The following is a 27,336-nucleotide window of genomic DNA, read 5'->3' as shown; positions in this document are numbered from 1 at the left end:
ATAAAGTCAATTCAATGGAATTCAATTCAAATATGTTTTATTTTGCAGCAGCAGCTCTGTGCCATACATAAAATTACTACAGTACTGTGCTAAAGTCTTAGGACCCTAACTATACTGTATGTGCTTAAGACTTTTGCACATTATGTATGTTTTTATTAGCCGGATTTGATTCTTGATCTTTAATACATTGATATTTTATTTCAAATACTGATTTTGATGCATTCCTAGTTTTTATTTTTACAAAAATAAGAGAGTTCTGGAATAAAAAGGGAATGTGTTTTTCACTTATGTATTGAAACATTTTACTGGGATATAACCCCTTCGTGAATTCTCTGTCTCTAATTTGATCAAATGACTCTGAAACCAGTGAAGTATAACTCATCCCTGGCTAGTTTAATATGTAGCTCACATGTGATTCCTTGAGACCCACTTGTGATCCCTTGAGCTCTATGCAGAACCACAGTGGAGAATTGACGGTTATATTTATGACTGATAGCTTGTTCCTGTAAGTGGATATTTTTGATAAAAGGAAGTGTGAAACGTATTCGATTTAGCACATAGTCAAATTATGGAAATTTGTTATGGTAATCCACATCAGGAGTACATAAAGAGAGCTACTTTTTAATCAGGACAGTGATCGAGATTTTAAAGCCAGAGTTTCACAGCTGTTTCACTGAGGAATGACCGATCAGCAAGAGGGATTCATTAGAAAGGGCTAGTAAGAATAATTCAAGTGCAAGTGGAGAGGCCATTCTTTTGGAGTGCGCTTCTCTTTAGAATGGCTTTGGCTCATCAGGCATGGGTGAGGTCAATTGCCTTTAAAGTTATTCTCTTTCTGTTCTTATTTGTTCATTCCTCATCTATTAGGACATAGTAGTTTAGTGAGAATGGCTCCAGAGGCCATGATTTGTACTGTGTGTGGGATGTGGGAAATCTGTGAAACCTCCAGTCTCCCGGATAAACACATCTACATCAGATGCACCAAGTTGCAGCTCCTAAGTGAACGTATTAAGGAACTGGAGTTGCAGCTCAATAACCTCGACTCATACAGGAGAATGTGGAGGTGATAGACTAGAGCTACAGGGAAGTAGTCACCCTAAGGTTGCAGGAGACAGGAAAGTGGGTGACTGTCAGGAGAAAGAGGAGAAATACACAGTGCAGAGTACACCTGTGGCCATTCCCCTCAATAATAAGTATATAACTTTAGATAATGTCAATGGGGACAACCATCCGGGGGGAGCCACAGTGACCACATCTCTGGCACTGAGTCTGCTGCTGTGGCTCCGGAGAGCAGAGGTAAAGAGAACTGCAGTGCAGATAGGAGATTCCTTCGTCAGAGGAACAGAGACGAGGTACTGTGAGCCCGATAGAGACATCAGTGGTATTGCCTCTCTGGTGCCATATTCAGGAATGTCAATCCATGGTTTTCTCAAGGCCGAGGGTAAGCAGCTAGAGGTCTTTATGCATATTGGCACCAATGGCACAGGTAGGCAAAATCATGAGGCCCTGACAGAGATTTTGGAGAGCTAGGTAGAAAGCTGAGAAACAGGACCTCCAGGGTAGTAATCTCTGGATTGCTGCCTGTGCCATGTGCCAGTGAGGATAAGAATAGGATGACTTGGCAGGTGACTGAGGCTGAGGAACTGGTGCAGGGGGCAGGTGTTCAGATTTGTGGATCATAGGGATCTCTGCTGGGGAAGGTATGACCTGTACAAAAGGTACAGGTTACACCTGAAGCTGAGGGGAGGGGTGCAGTATTCTTGCAGGCAAGTTGGCTAGAATTGTTAGGATGGGTTTAAACTAATTTGGTAGGAAGTGATCATGCTGAAGATGAGGTGGTTGGTTTACCAGCAGATGCAGTGTGTACTGAGACACCTAGCAGGGGAAGGCTGATGATTGGGCAAAATTGCAGTCAACTGAATGTTGCGGTGCAAAAGGTGATCAAAATCGAAAAGGGTGAATACAGGACTGAAGGGGTTATATTTGAATCCGTACAGTATATGGAATAAGATAGATGAACTTGAAGCACAGTCGCAGTTTGGTGTGTTTGATGTTGCAAGCATCACTAAATCATGGCTGGAAGATTATAACTGAGAAGCTTATTGTCCAAGGATACACCTTGTATCGAAAGTATAGGCAGGAAGGCAGGTGGTGGCATTGCTGTGTTGGTAAAATAAAAAAGAAACTAAATCATTAGAAAGAGGTGACATAGGGTCGAAAGATTTTGAATTGTTGTGGATAGAGCTAGGTGTCCAAAGAAGCTGGGATCATCTCATACTTGGAGCATTAAAATGAGCATGCACAGAAAATGATAAAGACAAATGCATTAAAAACTTGAGAACGGCAACAGTTGTAATCTGATGAGCAGTTCTGGAAATCACACCTTATGAAAGATATTTTAATGAGCCTCAGAGGGAATGAGTATGTTTATGACAATAACAACTTACTCCAAGGGTTAAATCACGAGATGCGCTATGTAGGTTGTTAAATTGTCTATCATTGGAAATGAGATGCTATCGCAACATCTTGGGCATCTCATACTTGGACCACATCACAAACGAGCAGGTCCAGAAGACCATCCAGCACCACATTGGCCCTCATGAAGACCTCACAACGGTGAAGAAAAGAAAGCTGAGATGGTACGGTCATGTAACAAGATCCAGTGGCCTTGTAAAGACCATTCCACAAGGAACTGTGGAGGGGAAAAGATTGACGGACAGCATTAAAAAAAAATGGACAGGGAAAACATTTGTGGTGACCCAGGCCCTGGCACACAACCGCAACAGATGGAACAGACTGGTCCAAAGCTTGTCATGACAGCGCCCTGATGACTCCACCAGGAGTTAAGGGCACAAGGCAAGGCAAAGCATTTAAATGGTCAAAAGGAGTTTTAGTTGAAGATTTAAAGATATTAAAGAAAGCTGATGGAAACAGTTTCTTCTGATGGTGAAATCCAGGACTAGGGAGTACTGTTGACAGCAAGCTCGGAAACACTTCCAGTATCAAAAACAAGTGGACTTTTAGAGATCTTCTGTTAATAACAGCTGTTTCCATCTCTGAAATTAATAGAATTATGTTAATCATAGACATTATAGGATATCATCAATGATGTAGTTAGGTCACAGAATAGACTTTTTTTGATGAGAGTTATGAAGTTAACTAGCTTCCTCATCTAATGATCCAGCACAGCGAAGCTTTTGGCTTGTTATGTCTGAGTCAGCCCAGTGGTATAGTTTCAAATCATCCATTTATTCTCTTGCTGTTCATATCCTTGCATCCTTTCCCTTAAAATAGTGTAACACTTACCCAACAAGCTGGTATATGTCTAGGGGAAAAGGAGATCCAGCCACTCATCAGCCCCACCTCCCGTACACGCAGGTGCTGTGAGAATCAAATTTATGCTACGCGCACACACCATATCAAACTCACACCAAAAACAGTTATGGAATACGCTCTAAAGATTTTACTAAAACTAAAAGAGTACTATGCAATACAGTATATATGAAGGAAAAGAAAATAAAGTAAAAGGCGCCAACTTATCAAAGTTCAGTCAGTTTAGTGCACATCGTTGGAGCTCAACCATCGAACCATTCGACCCTTCGTCACTTTCCTCGCACCTGGAACCACCCTGGTGGTCGACCGAGCGGCGCAGCACACGTCCACCCTCCTCGGCGTCTTCTTCCCGACTCCCTTGAAAAGACCGCGAAAACCCCCAAGCTCCCAGACTCACAAGACAAAAAATAACATTCCCCATTGGTCAACAAATGAATACAATCCCAATATCAACAAGTCTAAAGCTAAACAACTGCGAGAGAAACACTTATCAGACAAAGAAGCATTCCTACTCTTAACAAACCAAAGAAGCCATTTTGATTAACATACACAGGACATTGTACAATAGTTATCAAACTCTTTTTGAAAATTTCCAGTTTAAAAAAAATTGATGTCAATTTAAAATGGAATTGGATTGGAAATAGAACTAAATGGGAGAATTTGCTATTTATGTTACTATGCTGGTACAGATAAGTTCAATGCAGGTGGAAAGCTTGACCACATTGAATAAGAGAATGCTGTTTATAAATGAATTGAATTCTCACCAGTTGGTGATGTGATGATGTCTATTCATCAGTTTTGCACTTGCACTAGGATGGGGTGCAATTGGCGTATAGAACAATACAGGCCTTCAGCTCATGATGTTGTTCCAGTCTTCTAACCTTTTTTTTGTGCCAGAGCGTCAACGACCACTTATTTTTTCAAGTGGTTGCCTTGGAGGAAAGTTTCTGTGAGTGGTCCCCCATGTCCTTCTCACAGCGCAGTGTTTTTTTTCATGAGGCCGAGTTGCGAGCTTGACACTCAACCCAGCACAGATGGAAAGCGTGTCTGGGAGCGGCCCGATTGGATTTGAACTCGGGAGTCCGGTGCTGATGTCACTGCACCACCAGCCAGCATCTTTTAACCTACTCCAAGATTAATTTTGCCTTACTCTCCCACATCACTCACCAGTCTTCTTTCATGTGTTTGCCTACACCTAAGAGTCAATTATGCTGTAAAGAAATAATAACGGTGGGTGTGTTGTTTTCTTACACGAGACGTTGCAGCACACAGTTAGGATGTTCTTTAAATCAGTGTATTAGGAATAGAAAATAATAGGTTTGGATAGAAGAGTATCATGACAACTAACAGCTGAGTTAGAGCTAGCAAATGGGATTACTTCCCATACTTATAAATTTGAACTGAGTAAGTTTTTTCATGTAGATTGTGTGGCCTGTTCAAAGTTAATGTCCAAGTAATCCATTCATGTATGTACAAAGTCCATTTAGGATCCCATGGGATTTTGTTTTCTTACCCCCATCTCCATAATTCCCTGCCACCTCATTCTGGATTGTAGGCTGCAAAATCTATTTATTGCATTCCTATGGGATATAAGTCCTTATAAACTCTTCACTTCCTTGTAACCTTAAGTCTTAAGACACATTGTTAACTAAGCAACCTTTCACCGCAATGTACTCTAAACACCTTTTCAACTTTTCTGTACTTTTCCAATCTCAATGAGATTTTCAAAATAAATGTAATGCGTACCTGTACTGATTATTAGGCTGGTAAATAATCACAATGAATCTGGGATATGGAGTCTTTTGCTGGGATTTGCTACTGTGCTGTACAATGTCCAATAATAACTAATCCTCTTCTCTTGAGTAGAAATTCCCAATCTAGATATAAAGAAACAAGTTATTTATTACTTCTTTATCAATGAATACGCCTTGGGCTATGGAGACTGAAGTATTGAGATTCACGATTATTTTAATTATTTATTTGAAATCAATTATTTTTCTTTGAAACAGTTTCATTGAAATTGAGGGTGTTTTATTCTTACAGATATTGAAGCTGCGTGATTTTCATTAAAATTGGAACAATGAGAGTAGCAGGTAAAATACAACAAACTTTATTAAATTGCTTTGTAACACCATTTGCTTTATATCAAGAATCCTGGATAAAATGAAATTTGGAACATCAATAGACAGTATACTAGGGGTGGTGAACCTTTGTAGAGCATTTGCTCACATTATCACTTGTAATTTTGAGCAGAGATTATTGTTGAGTAATGAATTAGTAACAATAATTATGTTAATTTAAGGAAAAAAGATGAGACCTGTTGCTTATTTCTGTTTATTCAGTATTTTCTGCTGTTTTATTTCAATCCCACCATTTAAGTCAATTACTGTAGGTAATGTTTATAGTCCTGAACATAAATTTAATATTTATTCTGAATAAATTACATGAATTAGTCAATTCAATTTATTGGAAATGCAGTATTTTCAAGAAGTGCACTGTTTGGTTTGCAGATATTAAGCTTTTAGATTAAAGATTAATCTATTCAAAAATGTTAGCAACATTGACAATTTTGTCTCAAAAAATCATGACCTGTAGGATTCCAGATTTTACTATAAAATTGATTTTGAAATTGAATCTACATAAAACAAGTTCTCCTTGCATCACATTTGGCTCTTCTGAGTTTTTCATTTTGTGTCCTTAAGTACTTCACAGCTTTGCTAATGTGAAGAATATTTATGTTTTCCATGATTTTAAAAAATGTCTTTTGAACAACTTTGTAACCTCATGCTTTTCAAGAAAAATAGTCCAGATTTATAAGCTGTCCCCACAATCAAAGTCAGTCAATATGGATTTGTTATGGTAAATCAGTTCTACATTCCTTCTATAGCCCTCCCATTTTTCCTGGAATGTTGTCAGTTACTGGACAAGTAAGTTGTTTTTCAACTTCTTATTGTGTCTTATTTCCTGAAACTGTTTCTCAAGTTGACATTTTTTTTAATCATTTAATCTTTCAGGTCCAGTAAAACTTGGGGTTGTCATTGTAGTGTCTTTGTTGATGGGTTATCTTGCATTCCAAGTATTTGAAATCAAAATAAATGCAAATTTGAGATCAATATTTGGTAAGTATTTTACTACATGCTCCAGTACCTTGGAATGTTAAGTTTCAGAAATAAAATGCAGAACAATATTTTTACATAGAAATAAGTTAATTTCATTTATAAACAGAAAGATGGCTTGAATGATTATTAATATTCAACTGTTATAGCATTATCAAATGTGCATCAGTCTCTTTTGTAACATTGGTTTAAGTAAGTTTAACGCAATAGTTTTTTTCTTTTAATTAATGCTTTTACTGTGGTCTGGTACCTCTGTGGCATAAGAGCCCAACTTTCAAACCATATAACTTATCAGGTTTCAGTTGCATGGGGTTGGTTTGATGATGCTTTTATCACTGTTTTATCTGCTTTCCTTGTCAACTTACCTCCTCTCCTGTGTATGAAATGATTTCCCTGAGCATGGGATTTCAGCATTTGAACATCTGGATGCCTTTGAATAATCTAGACCACATACATTGAAAACAACTTGCTGGTTACAGGTGGCAATGCAAATCAAATGTTAATGATTGTTGTTTTCGATTGTGTCTATAATATGTTATTATAATTTGAGGCCATTGATGAGCCTTTTGTACAAGCTCACAGGTAATACTGATTAAGGAGCTAATTTATAGCTCAAAATTAATCAATGAACTCCAAGGCTTAGGCCTCAATACCTTTTTATGCAACTGGATTTTCCTCACTTGTAGATCCCTATCTGTTCAGATTGGCAACATCTCCTCAACAATCTCCATCAGCAAAGGTGCACCACAAGTCTGCACCTCAGCATTATCATTTCAAAGGATCTGTCCTAGGTCCAGTGCCATTACAAAGAAGGTACTGCAGTACTTTCTTAGAAGTATGCAAAGATTCAGCAAGTCATCTGAAACTTTGACAAACTTCTATAGATGCACAGTGAACATACTGACTGGTTGCATCCTGGCCAGGTGTGGAAATACCAATGCCCTTGAATGGGGAAAAAAAAGTACTGATGTTAGAAAATTCTAGGTGTAGCATTGATGACAGTTTTTATGACGAGATTGATATTAAACTCTGCTATGACAATGGATAAGATCACACATTCTTTGGGTTCAAAGTAAATGTATTATATACTGCCCTGAGATTTTTTTTGCAGACACTTACAGTAGATTTAATAAATAATAGCATCAACAAAGATAAACAACCAATGTGCAAAAAACAAGAACTCTTTGAGGCTGTCAGTTCAGGAATAGTTACTACCCTTCAACCATCAGGTTCTTGAACCAGAGGGGATAACTACACTCAATTTCACTTGCCCCATCACTGAAATGTTCCCTTACCCTATGGATTCACTTTTAAAGACTCTTCATCTCATGCTATCAATATTTATTGCTCTTTTTTATTATTATTTTGTTTTTTTTTCTTTTTGTATTCCATGGTATATTGCAAGAAGACCATAAATCACTCTTATTCCTCTCACGTTTGCCTTTTCTATTTATCCTTTTTGAGTAGGTATATCCTCATTCAAATGGTTAAGAGTAGCTAATGGAGAGAATTCTATATTCAGTGTACCATCTGATAGTTCATAGTTAATATTTCTTCTGTACTTGGTGTGATGCACCCTGTCATGATCAGCACAAAGGTCTACTCTCCTGGTCTTTTTCTAATCAATTCTCTCTTATTTTCAAGGCTCTTTGTTAATTCATATTTGTGTTCTCATGGTGTATCTTAACATGCCTGGGCAGGTTCTGTTAATTCTGTTCTCAACCCTGATTCTTTTGGCAGGAGATCAATTGAGCACAACATGATGGTATCTAGAAACAAGCATCAACTGGAGTGAACTATACATTATCTGGAAATTATTACATTATTGTAATTATTTTTCTCATTGTTTTAGTTTAAGAGAAATTACTTACAATTTTTTTTTAGCTGCTTGAAAGAACTGAGTAAACCAGTCACCCACTTTTAAACTAGCAATAAAACCAAAACAATATTGCAAAAGAGGCTTTGCGGGTTATTTTCTTTATATACATCAGCTTTTTAAGTAAGTTGTAGTGACTGTTACATGTAAGTTGAAATGATCCAGAAGTAAGGCTGTGAAACTGCATTGTAAAAGTTGCAGCAATATGCAACAGATTGTCATTGGACCCAACTTTAACTAATTTCATGAGTTCAGGATGCTTTTAATTGACAAGACCTAAATATGCACATCTTCCATGAATTTTCTGAAAGCTTTCATCGTGATGCATGTATAGTATTTGAAACTATGTGGATTTCTTGATGTATTTGTCAGATTTTTAGCTTGCTTTAAATTATTGCATGAGTTGATTACTAACAACAGTTTAACGGTTTTATTTTGCAGCCAGATTACAAGACGATCAAGTACAAAGTAAGCCCTTTTTCAGATGAGCAAACTGAAAGTTTTGGACTATTACAGTAATTAATTTCTTTATTTTTAATTCAGAAAGGGGATGTTGACCATCTAGCCCTCTGTACTTTCAGTTATGAGCACAATAGTAAAGTCTTCTGAAGTGTCCTGTTGCATAAATATTGCACATTGAGTGTTGTTACCCCAAACTTGCCAATTTTCAACCCCTTCACGCTGTCTACCTACGGTGCATTGGACTTGCACAGTGATATGGGCATCTCTTTGAGTTAGTTATTTACAGTGGTATTCTAAGATTTAATGGAGCGAGGAATATAAAAGTATGTCATTAGGATGTAGCAGGAGTGAATTATTGTTTAGAATTGTAGTTTTAAAGGCTTCTGTATATGTCCTGCAATATATACAGTAATTTTGAAATATGGAGAATGTCCTCTTTCATTGATTGAACATGTGTCAACTCGGTATCGGTGTTGAGATTTTACATAGCTTTTGCAACCTGAAATATATTTCTGCTAGTCAGAAAAAAATAAATAAAACTAATTTATGGTCTTGTCTGTTAATTTTTATGGGTTTTAACTAATACTTTGCAGAGAAAATAGAGATAAAACTGTAATGCTTATCAGTCATCTTCCCGTGTTCTTTTTTTCTACTTGTGCTAATTTATTGATTAACATGCGAATTTCTTTTTTGAAATAATTCTTTAAAATTTTATCTTAGTAACAAAGACACCGAAGTACAAATGTGGCCTCTCAAAGCCTTGCCCTGAGAATCATTTTGCATTCAAAATGGCCAGTGGAGCAGCAAATGTTGTTGGTCCCAAAATCTGTATTGAAGATAAAATGTAAGTGTCGAACACATCAGCTCCTGCTTTACGTTAAATTACAGATGAGCAAAGTGTAACTGAGGTTAATTAAACTCAAAGATGTAATGTTAAAAAGCTCCACCTGTGGAGGGATGAAAACTAGGTTTGCTGATTTTAAAAAAGAGAGAACTTGGAGGATTGGGGGGGGGTGGGGGAACTATGTGAGAACAAGACGTGGCTGACACAGGTGCAGACAAGCATGAGAAATTCAGCAAACTATTAGAAACTAAAGGGATTAACTATTAAAACTATTAGAATTAGTAGTGAGCATCTTTAACCCTACTTACTTGAAACCCCTCAGGGTGAAACCTCTGGAGGAGAGACAATATCGGCGGAGACAAGTGTCCAAGGTCTCTACCGTGTAACCTGGAATTAGTTATGTCAAATCTTACCAAGGGATTTGTTCAGGTTTTTGTAAGTTTTGTGAATCAACCTTCAGTGGATGACCCACTACTTCATCCAACAAACAACAAAATTATTTATCTATATTGGGGAGAGGGTGGGAGTTGAATTTGTAGACGTACTGACTTGAACTGAAACTGAAGTTGACCATAATACTTAAGAGTAGGAATTCAATTTGTTTTCAAGCTAACTAGGGATAAATAAAAAGGCAATTGTTAGTCTGTAAACCTTTAAATTAACACTAGATCTAATTAGTTAGAGAAATTGGAGTACTATAGGTTATTCTAATGAATATCACTAATGCTAACTAAAATGGAATTTGGTTTTCATTTGATATCTAAAATTTGGAACCTAAGACAGAATGTTGGAATTTTGAATTGTTCTTACTCATTTTGTATATACTGCTATTTTTATAAACCAACTTGCCTCTAGAAGTGTGTGTTTTCTATTCACTGCCTCCTCCCAATGCCTAGAGGATAGATGGCCCACTCGCACCTAGTATAGTACTATATGAGTAGATTTTCTCATAGAGTGCGGTGACCATTCACACTAGATAATACGAGCGCTACACAGGTGTTACAAGAGGTATAATAGGGATCGATGTCTTTTTTTTTTAGCTCAAATCATAAAAGGTTAGCAGGCAGATGCAACAAGTGTATGGGAAGGCAAGTGGTGTATTGGTCTTTATTTCAAGGGAGTTGTAGTTTAGAAAAGGGGCAGCATTGATACAATTGTACAGAAGACTAGTGAAACCGAACACCAAGCACTTTGCACAGTTTTGATCCCCTTATTTAAAAAAAAAATCCCAACTTTTGAAGAAAACCCTGCCAGTCACTTGAGCAGTAGTAAGGTTTGCAAGCAATTAGGTAAATTTTTGATACCTGCTGTATTTTAATGCTGATGATTATGGATAAATGATAACCAGAACATTGAGAAGTCACCGAGTATGTGTGATGACATTTAAAAGGAAATAATGGATGAATATTTTTCCTTAATCCTACAGCATAATGAAAAATGTCTCCTACTTTGACAAAACAACTTAATGTAGGGATCTAATGATCCAGTTGATAAAATGAGGAATATATTAATGTGCTATACTAAAATAAACTACATTAATGTAATATATCTAATTAAAAGATGTATTTTATTTAATTCTGAGGTTTTATCTGAAATGAATTCCAGTTTCCATTCAAGTTTTAGTATATATTTTAGTTTCAGCATTATTCTGTTAAGTTAATGCCATTTGCAAGTGCTATGCGAATTTGTGCTCTCTGGCAAATTCGACACGTCTAATTGATTTATAAGCATATAGTTTCCAGAGCAAACCCAAAGCAATACAGCCTTGTGGCAAATAATTACCTAGGCTCCAGTAGATAAATGCAATCAAAGCTGAATCATTTTGCAGTTTACCTGGACACAACATTACATCCAAGGCACATTGGCATTTTCACAATATCTGTAAACAAACAACTTTAATACAAAACTTTATAGTAATATGAAATTATTCTCTCTGTTGTAGCGTAATGAGTGGTGTTAAGAACAATGTTGGTCGGGGTATGAATATAGCTACAGTAAATGGTAAGTGAATCAATTTGAAGTTCCTGATCTCCTGTTTTGAAACAATGCTTCATGCAGCAGTTTCCTGCCTTTGTAAGATCTGTTATTCAAATTCTTTAAAGTTTTGTTATCTTTGTTTATTGTTTTATACTTTGTGGAATGTAACAACAGTAGGAATTATATATAATTGATGCTCTCTCTAATTGAACGTAAAGGTAGTGTGTGATAAATGAGATTAGGGAATCAGTGTTTGGCAATGTTTTTAAAATGCACGTTCTTTTATCAAAGATGAGGGGGAAAATAGTCTTTTTGAATGCACTTGGGAAGACCAACTTCTGTCAGTTTTATAACTAAGTATTCTAAACTGTGTGTTTTACACTTTAAAAAAAAACTTTCAAATGTTATTCTCTTACACTTCAGCTCATTCACTTTTCTGGTTTTTCAGGTAAAACTGGTGAATTATTGGAGACTAAAGTTTTTGACCTTTGGGGCTCAGGTACAGATTTAATACTATAGATTATGATATCTAATGTTTATATTTGGTATGTAATCTTTAATGCTTACATTTTTCATGAAGATGTTTGAAAAGGCTCAGTGCAGTTACATTTGCAGTTTAAGCAATATAGGAGTCTTAGTTTTCTAAGATTTTATTTTGTTAGGAAATATTTACTTCAATTCATTAGCCATTCTGAACTTGTTGAATCATTGCATTACTTTGTACTCTGTCAAATTTATTTAGATCTCATCTGACCATGATTTTGTTGTAACAAGGTCTTTCTATATAAATACAAAGATCCCCACCCACAACACACCATGAGATATGAATCGTCTCCAAATATTAGTAGAAGAACTGGGGAGGAGAGTTAGGTGGGATGATAAGGTAAATATAGTATTTGAGGAGTGTTTTGAGGCTGCGGAGAGCAAAACTGGGGAAGATGCTTGTAAGAGTTGAGGACATAAATTGGGTCATCTGACGTAAAGAAGGAAGAGAGGATTTAAAGAAAAATTGTAATGTAATGACAAGTGGTATTAACTGTACTGATGAATATAGGTTGATAGGTGAAAAACAACTTTGTGGCGGTTATATACAGAGCATTCTCTTTTGAATCCATGTTTTTTTTTCATATGATGTATTCACACCTCTGGGTAACACTTGGAAACCAGAGCTGGTATGGTTACAATTGAAAGATCCAGGTTTGCTGTATAGCTGAAGCAGGAATTCAGACACAAACTTGTGTCAAAGTTTAACTGAATCAAGCATTTGAAGAAAGAATGGAGTTAGAAACTGGTGCCTGTTTTCCTGTGAAACATACAAATTAGTTTGGCCTTATCAGAATGTTTGACTCTTCTCAGAGATTAATGTCAAATGAAAACATCAGGCAGCATAGTGGTACTCCAGGAGTTCCTCTACAATGCAGATAGAGTTGACGGCAACAAATGGTCGGTGCTGAAGAAAGAACCCCAGTGCAGTTCTGAGTTAACTTCAATGGGTTTAAAAAAAAAAGTAAATCACTGCAAGCATTTTCCTTTTCATTTACAGCATGTAAGGCTTTAGAAGGTATTGGTGAAGTGGTCCTTCCAGCTGTATGTGTGCTGAAGATACTTCCATCGTCTCATTAGATTACAGAGTCTTATTCAGTGATGATAAAAGCATACACAGTGTATGGCCAAGATAGTAGAGTGTGTAGGTTGGAAGGAAATGCAGGATATTTTCTCATGTACTTGTCTATGGGGGAGGAAGAGGAACTGAGGAATCAGCATAGGAACAATTCTAATGTCATGAATTATTTTCTTCAGAATGCGTTGATGTTGCTTCTAAAAGCAACATCATAGAAACAAAATAAATGTTGGTTGTTGTTAATATTATGCCATCTTCATCATTTGCTAATTTTAAATTAATTTTTAAAATTTTATATATTTTTTAATTAAACTGCATGGCCCAGAAAAGATGGGGTTCAAATGCTAAGTTTTTAATAAAAATACTTAATCCTATTTTACTTGGGTAATATTACTTTCCTAACCTGGCCACCGTATCACTCTCCCTGAACTTGTTCATCTGATTTTTCTGATGTAGCAGTTGGAAGTAAGTATGGTCAGTTTTGGTGATTTACTGCTTTGGGTATCATTAATGGCATCAATTTTCTCTCCATTTCTCTTAAGGTTCATCAAAGCATTCAAGTGTTCATGGTAGCCAATTTGTCAGATAGTTTTATGGAAAGAAGAATTGGCTTGCCACATTATGACTATGTGTTGTATACTAATCATAGTTACTATTTTGAGAATAATGCATCGAGTCTTAAATATGGAGGTTTAGGTTAATAAGAAATGTGTAATTCATTATAGGGAATCACAGCTAAAGTTTGTTATTGATCTATTGATATTATTATAATTTACCTTTGTGTTTCCCACAGATGTACAACCTTTCATTGATTTCCTGAAAGCACTGAAGGATGGAACAATAGTATTTATGGCTACTTCTGATGATGCGGCAACCAAGTTAGTAATTATCAACTCTTCATAAGTTAGTCAGAAAAATGTTTTGTCAATTTATTTAATGTTCTCATATGAAATTGCATTGATTTAGAAACATTATCAGCCATATTCCCAAAGTGACTCTAAACTTAAAAAGTTGTTTATTAAAAAAAATTAGCTTGTTTGAGTCTGCATATAATTTTAAGACATATTGCATTTTATAACTGTCCTCTGGTCTTTGAAGGTTTACAAAACTCAATTCAGTAACTTGATATTACATGATATGAACATTTGAATAAGATTATTCCTGATCCCAAAAATACAAGCTTCATTTACAATGAAATAATGTAAAAGTTCATAATTTGGAAGTGGATAAGAAAAGAAAGGCCAGGTTTGATTAAGATTAAAGAATCTATGTTTTTGGGTAGAAGTCATGGCTGTAAATATAAATTAGTTTTATTATAAATACAGAAACCACAGGAAACAGTTCAGGTAATATCAGTGGAGAGGGAAGCAGGTGGCGTTTCAGGTCAGTGACTTCAGAACTATAATAAATTGGCATGTTGAAACTTGGTGAGAAGGAGAGGAATGAGGAGAACAAAGGAGATGTCTGTAATAGGGTGGAGGCCATGAGCATTCAGATGACACAAAGTGATGTCAATTAGGAGAAGATGCTCCAACTTTTTAATGACAGACTGTCACAGGAATGATGAAAACTTTGCTGAAACTCTGAGGTAAAGAACACAGCCATTACCAGAAAACTAAAATTGTTTGATTGCAAATACCAGGCAGTATCTGAGGAGAGAGAAACAGAGCTAGATCAAATCTGTCCAAATGCCCTCTGAAAATTCATACAACATATTATACGCAAATTGTGGCCACGCCAACAGCTTTTATAACTGAAGCACATCTTCCCAGCTCCAATTTTCAGTGCCCTTTATGACCTAGGCCAGTATGCGAAATGCCTTCTTCACCACTCTATCTGCCTATGACACAGCTTTCAGGGAAGGCACCTAGTCTCTGTTTCAGAAATATTTGGAGTCTATTCATTGTGGGATTTCATCTACAAGCTTAGAACAGACAAGAAGTTATTTTCCTTGCAGCAGGAGAGAGATTTGATTGTTTTAAAAATCACAGCAGGTATATGAATCTTAACTCAAGAAATTGTTCTGCTCCTGCAGATGATTCAAGGTATGAAGACAGAGAGCAAAATTTAATGTGTTATGGACAAAGATAAGGGAGAGAGATATGAGGAGAAATTTTGGACATGATGTGGAGTTCCCTGCAGAGGGAATTTGTAGAATGCCTATGAGATGGCTTTTTAGAGTAGCTTGTGGTTGAGCCCATTAGGGGATCAGCTATTCTGGATTGGGTGTTGTATAATGAACCAGATTTGATTAGGGAGCTTAAGGTAAAAGAACCCTTAGGAGGCAGTAATCATAGTATGATAGAATTCACTTTGCACTTTGAGAGGGAGAAGCTAAAATGGGATGTATCAGTATTACATTGAATTACAAAGGCATGAGAGAGGAGATGGCCAAAATTGATTGGAATGGAGACACCAGCAGAGCAGCAATGGCTGGAGTTTCTGAGAGCAATTTCGAAAGGGGCAGGATACATGCCAAAGAAGAAATATTATTCTAAAGGCAAAATGACACAACCGTGTCTGACAAGGGAATTCAAGGCCAATATGAAAGCAAAAAAAAAGGGCATATAATAGAGCAAAAGTTAGTGGGAAATTAAAGGATTGGGAAATTTCTTTAAAAAAAAAACACCAGAAGACAACTCAAAAAGCCATAAGGAGTGAAAAGATGAAGGTAGGCTATCCATAAAGAGGGAAAAGATGGAATACAAAGGTAAGCTAGCCAATAATGTTAAAGAGGATATCAAAAGTTTCTTCAGATGTGCAGGGAGTAAAATAAGAGATGAGAATAGAAATCAGACAACTGGAAAATGACAGTGGAGAGGTAGTAATGGGGAACAAGGAAATAGCGGATGAACTGAATAAGTATTTTGCATCAGTCTTCACCATAGGGGAGACAAGCAGTATGCTGGAATTTTGAGAGTGTCAGGGAGTGAGTGCTGTTACTATTACTAGGGAGAAGATGCTTGGGAAGCTGAAAGGTCTGAAGTAGATAAGTCACCTGGGCCAGATGGACTGCGCCCCAAGGTTCTGAAGGAGGTGGCTGAGCAGATTTTGGAAGCATTATTAATGATCTTTAAAGAATCATTAGATTCTGACGTGGTTCTGGAGGACTGGAAAATTTCAAGTGTCATTTCAATCTTCAAAAATGGAGACAGGTAGAAGAAAGGAATCTCTAGGCCAGTTAGCGTGATCTCAGTGGATGGGAAGATGTTGGAGTCTGTTGTTAAGGATGATGAGGTTTCTGGGTAGTTGGAGGCACATGATAAAATGGGTCAATGTCAGCATGGTTTCATTAAGGGGAAATCTTGCCTGACAAATGTTGGAATTCTTTGAGGAAATAACAAGCAGGATAAACAACAGAGAATCAGTGTGTGTTGTGTACTTGGATTTCCAAAAAGCTTTTGACAAGGTACCACACATGAAGCTGCTTAGCAAAATAAGAACCCATGACATTACAGGAAAGATATTAGCATAGCTAAGGTATTGATTGATGACAGGAGGCAAAGAATGGGAATAAATGGAGCCTTTTCTGATTGACTGCCAGTGACTAGCGGTGTTCTGCAGGGGCTGGTGTTGAGACAGCTTTTTTTTTAGGAGGTTTGTCAATGATTTGGATGACTGAGGTAATTGCTCTGTGGCCAAGTTTTCGGACACTACAAAGGTGGGAGGACTAGCAGGTAGTGCTGCAGAAGCAGAAGGACTAATCTGTCTGATGAGGAGAATGGGCAAGGAAGTGGCAGATGGATACAGTGTCAGGAAGTATAAAATCGTGTACAGGTTTCCCTCGCTATTCGAATGTGGCGCAATCCTGTGAAACAGTTTGTAAGCCAGAATGTCGTAAAGTGAAGAAGCAATTACCATTTATTTACATGGGAAAAATTTTTGAGCGTTCACAGACCCAAAAAATAACCGACCAAATCATGTCAAATAACACGTAGAACCTAAAATAACAGTAACATATAGTAAGAGCAGGAATGATCTGATAAATACATAGCTTATATAATGTAGGAATACTTTTCTGCAATTATCATAGCACTGTCCACTGCAGCAAAAATCTCACGCAAATGCGTGCAAATGCAGCACTCGCGGCAAAAACACACGGTGCAAGCGCTCCCGGCAGAAGCACTCTTTCCAGTTACCTTTAAGCTATGAAGCTACCAAGTAACACATAAAAATACACAGCCTATATAAAGTAGAAATAATGTATGCCCACTGTAGTATCACTTACCAGAATCGGGAAGGCAGCCTGCACACTGGTGATGGTGTATTAGGCTGAGACGTCACCTTCTTCTATGTCTGCCTGACTGCCTCGATGCTGAAGGTTGAGTTTCGGCGTCTGCTGGGGCTGATGTGGAAGGCTTGAAAAACAACGGTATGCTTGACTTCTTAGCCCCGTGCATTTTTCTATCACACAGTTCTTTGAAAGCACTCAAACCATCCTGCAAATATGGCCTAAACCTGTGTACCCTTTCAAAATCAAAGGCGTACTTTTCTGCAATCATTGCAGCGTTGTCAATCGCAGCGAAAATCTCATGCAATTGCTTCACGTTCAGTTCCTGGATGACTTCACTTTCGGGCCCTTTGCTACTGCATTTGGTTTCAATTGTTATCCTTTCCTCTTCATCAACTCTTCATCTGTCAGTTCTTGGTCATAGGATGCCAAAACCGCTTCAGCATTATCTTCGTCAACTTCCACAAACCCAGCCTCCTTAGCCAAACTCACTATGTCCTTACTTCATTCACCACAATCAAAACACTTAATTATGTCTAGTTTTATGCTAAGTGTAACACCCTTACGTGCTCTTTTAGGCTTCTCTGATACCTTAGAACTCATCTTGCTAACGGATGCACAAAATAAATCGACATATAGCACAGATGCTCACAGGCACGTGTTTAAGCAATGCCGGCTAGAATGCAGTTCCGGGGGAGGAGCTTGGCTGCTCAGGGCGTGCACTGCCTTTTTTCATAACAGTGAAAATACCTGTTAGCGAAAACAGGTAACTAATGTAGGTCTTTCGTAATAGCGAGGTGTTGTAAAGCGAATGTTCGAAAAACAGGGGACACCTGTAACTAATCCCCACCCAGTCTGAGCAACTGTGCACCTTAAGCCAAAATTTTCTAGCAAACTTCAAAAGAATTTTCAGTCCCACACCTTTCTCTCAGACATTGGCAGACCATGGTTTCCCAGTTCTGTCTGGGTAATTTTGTTGATTTCAGCTCACAAGTTTCTTGCCAATGGAGATTGATTCATCCTCTGAGATTTGCAGTGCTTCACTTTGCCTGTCATCATTCAGGATGTACAACTGCCTGAACTGTTTCCTGCACTCCTGTTAAACCCATTGCCTTCTGTCTCCTGACTTTTTACCAAGTAATGGCCAGAGATTTTGTTAAAGTATATAAAAATCTACAAACAAGATAGATTACCTTTACTATAATCAGCAGGGTTGCCTTTAAAACCACTAGCTTATTGCCAAAGAAAAACCCTAAAAGGTTCACTAATATTCATAGCAAAGGAAAGCCACTGTGAAAGCAGACTTATTGATATGTGATCGACTCTATCGCTCCTTCAAAGATGCTACTGAAAAAAGAAGAAAGGTACCCTACATCAGTAATTCATGCAAAAGCTCTGCTTGCTCATTAATACCCGGATACATGCGGAAACGGAGTGATCAGGCAATGAACTTGAGTTCACTATTACCATCTTGTTAACTAACTATTGTCCCAATGATTGGAGCTCATTTACTGGCAATGGTTCAGTTAAGTGTATTGTCATCTAACTGTACATGTATACAAACAAGCAAAACAACATTCCTCCGGTCAAAAGTGCACCCACACAATATATATCACACACCTCATAAACCAAATAAGATAATACTATAAAATATATGATGAAATATTCAAAATGCATGCAGCAAAGCACAGCACGGGTAAACATTACAGTAAACAGCTCGCTGTCCTAGTGACGAGACCTCAGTGGTTTCACTTCTTCATTATTCTCACAGCCCAAGGGAAGAAGCTATTGCCCAGTCTTGTAGTCCTAGTCTTGATGCTTTTGTACCTCCTTCTTGATGGTAATGGGTCAAAGAGATTGTGGGATCCTCAACAATGCTTTGGGACCTTCATATGCAACACGTCCAGTAAATGTAGCAAATATGGGGGAGGGAAACCCCGATGATCCTCTTGGTGGTTTATACTGTCCTCTGTAGGGTTATTGCAGCTTCCATACTACACAATGCTGCCAGACAGGACACTCTTGACGGTGCTTCTGTAGAATGTTGTTAGAAAGGGGGTGGGGAGCCTTGCGCACCTCAATCTACTTAGAAAGTGTAGACACTGCTGTGCCTTCCTGACTAGTGAGGAGATGTTATGGGTCCAGGTTCGTTCATCCATTATGTTCACACCAAGGAACTTAGTGCTCTTCACTCTCTCCATTGCAGATCCATTGATGTGCGATGGAGAGTGGTCTGCCTGTGACTGCTTAAAATCCACAGTGATCTCTTTTGTCTTGTCCATGTTGAGACTGTTCGTTCTCAAATCATTTGACAAGCCTCTCTACCTCCTCTCTGTATGCTGACTCATCATTGTTATTGATGAAGCCAACCATCGGTGAACTGGATACAGTTTGAGCTGAATCTGGCAGTGCAGTTGTGAGTCAGTATTGGACTAAGCACCCAACACTGAGCAGCACCAATGCTCAGCGCAATGGAGCTTGAGATGTTGCTGCCGACTCAGACTGAGTGGTCTTTTTGTCTAGTCCAATATCCAGTTACAGAGAGGGGTATTGAGTCCCAAACAAGGACAGTTTACCCACCAACCTCTGAGAAATGATTGTGTTAAACACCAAGATAAAGTTGATGAACAACATCCTGACACACGAGTCATCGTTTTCTAGATGGGCAGGATGGAGTGGGGGGCCAAGGGTATGGCATTAGTGGGCTGGTTTGAGCAGCAGACAAACTGATGTAGCTGAAAGGTGGGATTTTATACAATCCATGATTAAATTACTTAATGATTGTTGAAGTCTGCTGCTGGGCAGTAGCCGTTTAGGCTCTCTTGAGCACCAGAATGATGGTGGCTGCCTTGAAGCCTGCAGAGACAGTGGACTTTCAGAGAGATTTAAGGTGTCCATTAAGACTTTTGTTAGCTGGGCGACACAGTCCCTCAGCATCTGATCAGGTATGTTGCCCGGCCTTGCAGCTTTGCATGGGTTTACTCTGGTAAGGGTCCTTCTCACCTCCGCTGCATCCAGACAGCGATTGTCCTCAGGAAGAGAGGAGGCTTTTGTTGATGTCACATCATTCAATTGCTCAATTCATGCATAGAAAGTATTTGGCCTGTCAGGAAGAGAGGCACCGCTGCTGTTAACGCGCAGGATGGTCTTATAATAGATTATGGTTTGTGTACCTTGTCCATGGTGTCACAACAGTGTCTGCGGATTTTAGGTGAGTATTCACGCTTTGCCTTCACAATGGCACAGGAGAGCATGGCTCTTGCTGACTTTAGATTTGTCCTGACCCTGATCCAAAGGCAGTATCCCGATTCCTGAGCACTGTATGAATCTCTGCAGTCAGCCATGGTTTCATTGCCCTTGTAATGCCCTGGTAAAAGTTTCATTGCTAATGTAATAGTCTTTCTTTAGCTTTATACAGCTCAAGGAAACCGGGGTTTCAATCTGGTAGTGAAGTGTTTAATCATGATAACATCCTCAATATTTCCTACGTAACCAGTCACCAATCCCAAATATTCTTGTCCGGTGTAATGTACAGATTTTTTTTATCTGCAACGTGCCTTGCAATATATCAAAGGGAATCCATATACTAATAGACAAAGTTTGGTAAATTCCCAGGAAATCAAACTTTGTTAGTTTTATATGGTGCCTCACTAAGACTGGTAAGTTCAATAGTTTTAAACTAAGCTTTGTATACTCAATAAAGGCAAGTTAGTTTAAAAGTGAATTGTTCTAATTTTGTTTCACCTTACTTGTTATTACTGTAGACTTAATGATTTGGCACGGCAGCTTGTAAGTGAATTGGGGAGTTCATCCATCTCGAAACTCAGCTTCCGAGACAACTGGGTATTTGTTGGTGCAAAAGGGATTCAAACAAAGAGTCCTTTTGAACAGGTAAAATGATTGTTGATGTTGTAGATGTCATTCTCCCATTACTTATAACTACTATTTTGCCTTTGTTGCAATTCATGGTGAGAGTATTGGTGAACCATTTATTTCTACTTCTGAAAAGTCAGAAAGCCAATTCAGCAGTTTTTTTATTCTGTGATAATTTTGATAATATGACCACAAGGCTTAGGAGCAGAATTAGGCCATTCAGTCCATCGAGTCTGCTCTGCCATTCCATCATGGCTGATCCCAGATGCCACTCAACTCCATACACCTGCCTTTTCGCTAGAACCTTTGATGCCCTGATGAATCACTTAAAACTTAACAATTTTCACTTTAAATATACCCATGATCTTGGCCTCCACAGCTGTCTGTGGCATAGCATTCCACAGACTCACTACTTTCTGGCTAAAAAAATTCCTCCTTACCTCTGTTCTAAAAGGTTGCCCCTCAATTTAGAGGCTGTCCTTCTAGTTCTGGACACCCCCGCCATAGGAAATGTCCTCTCCACATCCACCTTATCTAGTCCTTTCAACATTCGGTATGTTTTCAATGAGATCCCCCTGTATTCTTCTAAATTCCAGTGAGTACAGGCCGAAAGCTGCCAAATGCTCCTCGTATGTTAACCCTTACATTCCTGGAATCATCCTCATGAACCTTCTCTGGACTTTCTCCAATGACAACACATCCTTTCTGAGATCTGAGCCCAAAGCAGTTGACGATACTCCAAGTACAGCCCTGACCAGTGTCTTATTAAACCTCAGCATTATATCCTTGTTTTTATATTCTAATCCCCTTGAAATAAATGCCAACATTGCATTTGCCTTTACCATAAACTCAACCTGTAAATTAACTTTCTGGGAGTCTTGCATGAGGACCCTTAAGTCCATTTACACCTCTGATGTTTGAATTTTTTTCCCCATTTAGGTAACAATCTGCACTTTTCCTTTTACAAAATGCATCACCATACATTTCCCAACACTGCATTCCATTTGCCACTTTTTTGCCCATTTTTCCAACTTGTCTAAGTCCTTCTGCAATCACATTGCTTCCTCAGCACTACCTATCCCTCCACCTATCTTCATATCATCTGCAAATTTTGCCACAAATCCATCAATTCCATTTATCTAAATTATTGACAAACAATGTGAGAAGTAGTGATCCCAATACTGACTCATGAGGAACACCAGTAGTCACTAGCAGCTAGCCAGAAAAGGCCCCCTTTATTCCCACTTGCTGTCTCCTGCCTGTCAGCCAATACTCTAACTATGCTAGCAATCTTCCTATAATACCATGGGCTCTTAACTTGGTAAGCAACCTTTTTGTGGCACCTTGTTAAGTGCCTTCTGAAAACCAAATATACTGCATCATCTTTATCTATCCAACTTGTAATCTCCTCAAAGAATTCCAGCAGGTTCATCAAGCAAGATGTCCCCTGAAGGAAACCATGCTGACTTTTTCCTATCTTGTCCTGTGTCACCAAGCACTCCATAACCTCATCCTCAACATCTTCACAACCACTGAGGTCAAATGAACTGGCCTATAATTTCTTTTCTTCTTCCCTTCTTTAAAAAGTGGAGTGACATTGCAATTTTCCAGGCTTCTGGAACCATGCCAGAGTCCAATGATTCTTGAAAGATCATTACTAATGCCTGTGCAATCTCAGCCGCTACCTCTTTCAGAACCCGAGGGTGCAGTTCATCTGGTCCAGGTAACTTGTGTGCCTTTAGGTCTTTCAACTTCTTGAGCACCTTCTCTTTGTAACTGCACTCACTTCTCTTCCCTCGCATCCTTCAACTCCTGGCACACTGCTAGTGTCTTCCACAATGAGGACTAACTCAGTTTCATGGGAGATTATGGTCATTTCCTATAAATGGCATCTTGCTCATGGTTAATGCAGATGAAGAAATCCAACTTTGTTTTGTGTTTTTATACTGATTAGAAAAGAAATTGATTTATATTTCCATGTTAAGTGATTGAGATCTACTAAATATTTTACAGCTCGGTCGGGCAATTTCCATGTCTCGAGTTTGAGCTCTGACCATTATTGTATCTTCTAACGAGACATAGCAGAAATGTAGGTTATCAGATGAGAATGACATTCAAGGAATTCCTCCACTCAGTGGACAAATGGCAATCCTTTTGCCCTGTAACAAGTTTGTGTCTCCATCCTTACTGTACACAGGTTATTTCCTTAAATTGGTTCTGATCCTTCATTCGTAGTTACAAGGTAGACCAATAATACCTCCCGTTATTGTTGAGGCTCATGTCTTATGCCATTATTAGACTTAGTCCATCCCATTCCAGCCATGTTCCTCTAATTTGCTATGGCAGGGTATCATTGAATGGGTCAAAGTACTTTGATAACTGACAACTTGCCAATCCTTAATAGCAAATCCTGATGGCATTCAGCAGCGTTGAACAATCTTGAATGAATTCAGGTGCTAGATGATCCACACAAATGAAAGCTTAAAACTACAGATACAAAATAAGTTACCATTAAAGGTGTGGTTTTAATGTTAGGTGAACTTTCTCTTCCTGAAGAATGTAGTACATTTCTGGTAGTTTCTTCATTGGGATCCATAGTTCACTAGCTGCAGTTTGTTAACTGTTTTTATTGAAAAAGCATGATTTTACTTTCTTGGAGCTAGTTCTGTGTAATATTAACCTTTAATGGTTCTGTATCTCCCTACCCTAAGCACAGTATCAAAAAATATGCCAAGCGGCCACTTTATTAGGTACAGGACTGGAATGCAGTGTGGTCTTCTGCTGTAGCCCAGGCATTACAAGGTTCAACCTGCTGTGCGTTCAGAGATGCTTTTCTGCACACCACTGTTGTAACACATTATCTGAGTTCCTGTCAATTTGAATCTGCCATTTTCCTCTGACCGCTCCCATTAACAAGGTGTTTACACCACAGAACTGCAGCTTACTGGATTTTTTCTTTTTGTTTTTCGCATCTTTCTCTGAGACTGTTGTGCGTGAAAATTCCAGGAGATCAGCAGTTTGGGATACTCAAACCACCCTGTCTGGCACCAACATTCAGTCCACGGTCAAAGCCACTTAGATATAATTTCTTCCCCATTTTGATGTTTGGTCTGAAGAACAACTCTTGACCATGTCTGAATGCATTGAGTTACTGCCACATGATTGGCAGATCAGATATTTGAATGAATGAGCAGGTGCACCTAATAAAGTGATTGAGTGTATATTGATTAGTTTTTCTGTTAGCTATTTTAATCAGCTGGCAGCCTATAATCTAAAATATTAAAATGATGGCCAAACATTCTAAGTATTTGATACTGTATATGGATTAGTGGAATCATTGGCCTGACTTTCCATTCCGCCAATGCCTAAATCCCCATAACAATAGGGCACCACAGCAGGTTAGTGGTTAGCAGGATGTTATGACAGCCTTAGGTGCCAGAGATTGGAGTACTAATCTGGTGCCGTCCATGAAGAGATTTTACATTCTCCTTGTGACCATGTGGGTTTCCTCTGGGTGCTCCGGTTTCCTCCCACAGTCCAAAGGTGTACTGATTCATAGGTTAATTGCTCATTGTAAATTGCCCTATGATTAAGCTCGTGTTAAATAGGTGGGTTGCAGGCCGGCACAACTCATTGCGCTGGAAGGGCGCTGTATCTCAAGTAAATAAAATAAAGACAAGTGACCTTGATGAATTCTCCAAGGATTGAACAAGGCTGCTCTATGGTAGGAGTCATTCAGAGTATGGTATGTTTTCAGTAGTGCCCTTATTTGTAATATTGCCCTCAGAATGGCAGTGTCGAAGGATATTATGATTTTTTTTCCTTCATCAATCTAGTACTAATCTATACTAATCCTACTTTACCAACATTTCAGTAATCCTTTGTCTTGCTTCTAGCTGTGCGTTTCCAATGCAGGAAGGTTGGGGACTTCAATTTTTTTCAATGTAGATCAGGGACAATTTTAGGGTCTTGTGGCATTCCACTAATAATCACATTTAGATTAGGAGATTAACAGAGAATTTTGACTATGTGGTAGATTAAGGCTTCTAGGATCTTGTAAAAATTTGTTTTCTCTTCAGCACTGCCATCATGAAAACATGAAAGTTCTCCATATCCTCTCATTAACAGAATTGATCAGTACTTTATTTCTTATGTGATAGTCACATGCAGTCAAGGCCAAGAGTAGTGTTAGTGTACATGAAATAACTGCACCAGAAATATAATGTCTATTTAGTACTATTTAAAATGAAATTCCAACATTTGGGACAACTTGTGAGCTTAAAACTAAAAATAAAGTTGGCTGAACACTGGGAAATGATATACTGCATTGGCAAAGGAACATAACAAAGATGCTATAGACCTGGTGGCAGTGTATTTATAGTAACGATTAATGCACGTTTCCTTGAAACAACATTCCACAGGTTTCTAATATAAATCTTTTTTCCACTACAGCATGTAAAGAATAATAAAAACACAAACAAATACGAAGGCTGGCCAGAAGTTTTAGAAATGGAAGGATGTGTTCCCCCGAAAAAGGAATAAAAACCTTGAGAATAAATTATATTTTGAACATAATTTCTGTGTTTTGACTTGACCAGATTTCTGTTCATTTTTCTTTTAATCTTATTTCTTTGTCAATTTAGTCCCTTACAATCACAGTTTTAAAAAAAATATATTAAGAAACAGCTGTCAGAACCTCCAGTCCATGCAAGGACTAAAACATTGATGGCAGTTACCCCGCCCACCCATGTAACAAATCTTTTGTTCACTTAAATTTCATTTTGGAAGAATAACAGAACTGGATCAAAACTGGTCAGAAATAGTTCATTTTTGTGGAAAACAGAACTTGATTGATCCATTGTGTTGCATGTTTATAAATGTAATGTGGTTTATGGTTAAGGAATTGGATGACATATTGTGCACTTATAGTTTTTGTATAAGTCGATAGTATTTGTACAAGTTGTTCTTCCAAAGCTATAATGTGAAAAACCAAAGTCCAGAGCTCGGGCTAAAAAATTAACTATGTGATGAATGTCATCTAAGCACTTGTAATTCACAAATGACTTTAAACCAAATTTCTGTATTCCTTGTGCTTGGGAAAACAAAAATTATTTGTATTATTTTTCCTTTTAATCTCATGTTTTATCTTTCTGCATTGGTAAATATTAGTGAATCTGTGCTACATCGCAGGTGATTGGGAAGTAATGTTTGGTTATACTCATTTATTCTGCTGGATGATTTGTAAAGCCTGTTAGGTGTGGATGTCATGAAACTGCTTGTTTTCAGTTTAATGTTATGTTGCCTCTAATCCTTCACAACTAATGTTCATTAACATTAGAACAGTGAATTTCACATCTTTCTATATAGAAACTAGGCATTCCTGTGGAAGCTTGAATCTTTTTCCACAAAGTATTACCAAACAAATTATTGTTTTAATGGGCCTTTGTAAAATAGGAGACAGCAACAAAATCAGCATGTTAAATCAAAAAGTAAATGCAGCACAAGAAATTGATTACAGTAATTGGAGGTGATATTAATTGTGTGTTAATATATATGGAAGTGAAAGTGAAATCATTGTTCTAGATTCAGAAGCTTCCAATCTGACACATTTACTATTTCTATAATGTGAACAATTTTACTGCATTATCTACCATTTCTACGTTTGTTATAATGTTGTGCAAGCACCTAAAAAGGCTTTGAATTTTTGTAATGATACATATGTCACTTACTGGTTTGCAAAATGAATCACCAGCTCAGACTTAATTCATGACTTTGTGTGTAATTGAGAGTTCACCACTGTTTGACTGTAAATATTAATAATGCCTTGAAATTATCTATAGATAAGAAGGGAGAGGTAAAGCAAAATAATTCTTTTCCTGAAAGGGAGAAATTAAAATATCCAATTATTTTTAAGTCAGCTGTTTTTGCACTTTGCTAATGTAAAGTTTTAATTTTGTGTATGAATGTGTGGCTTTCTTTATGCTCATGAATCTTAAATACAGA

General features: G+C 37.8%; 1 protein-coding gene across 5 annotated transcripts in view; it reads left to right on the top strand.

Moving 5' to 3' along the window:
• LOC132398432 (protein FAM3C-like) overlaps positions 1–27,250 on the top strand; it is a 50,391-nt gene extending 23,141 nt beyond the window's left edge. For all 5 annotated transcript variants that reach the window (XM_059977851.1, XM_059977853.1, XM_059977852.1 and 2 more), the window contains 9 exons: positions 5,377–5,426; positions 6,348–6,452; positions 8,767–8,793; positions 9,508–9,631; positions 11,574–11,632; positions 12,057–12,107; positions 14,023–14,107; positions 21,225–21,351; positions 25,786–27,250. In XM_059977851.1, the coding sequence (XP_059833834.1) occupies positions 5,414–5,426; positions 6,348–6,452; positions 8,767–8,793; positions 9,508–9,631; positions 11,574–11,632; positions 12,057–12,107; positions 14,023–14,107; positions 21,225–21,351; positions 25,786–25,875 (681 nt within the window). In that variant the 5' untranslated portion in view covers positions 5,377–5,413 and the 3' untranslated portion in view covers positions 25,876–27,250. The remainder of the gene's footprint in view (positions 1–5,376; positions 5,427–6,347; positions 6,453–8,766; positions 8,794–9,507; positions 9,632–11,573; positions 11,633–12,056; positions 12,108–14,022; positions 14,108–21,224; positions 21,352–25,785) is intronic.
• The last annotated feature ends 86 nt before the right edge of the window (positions 27,251–27,336 follow it).

The sequence above is a fragment of the Hypanus sabinus genome, chromosome 8 (genome assembly GCF_030144855.1).
Source record: "Hypanus sabinus isolate sHypSab1 chromosome 8, sHypSab1.hap1, whole genome shotgun sequence".
Lineage (NCBI taxonomy): Eukaryota > Metazoa > Chordata > Chondrichthyes > Myliobatiformes > Dasyatidae > Hypanus > Hypanus sabinus.
This window is presented reverse-complemented; position numbering and strand designations above follow the sequence as displayed.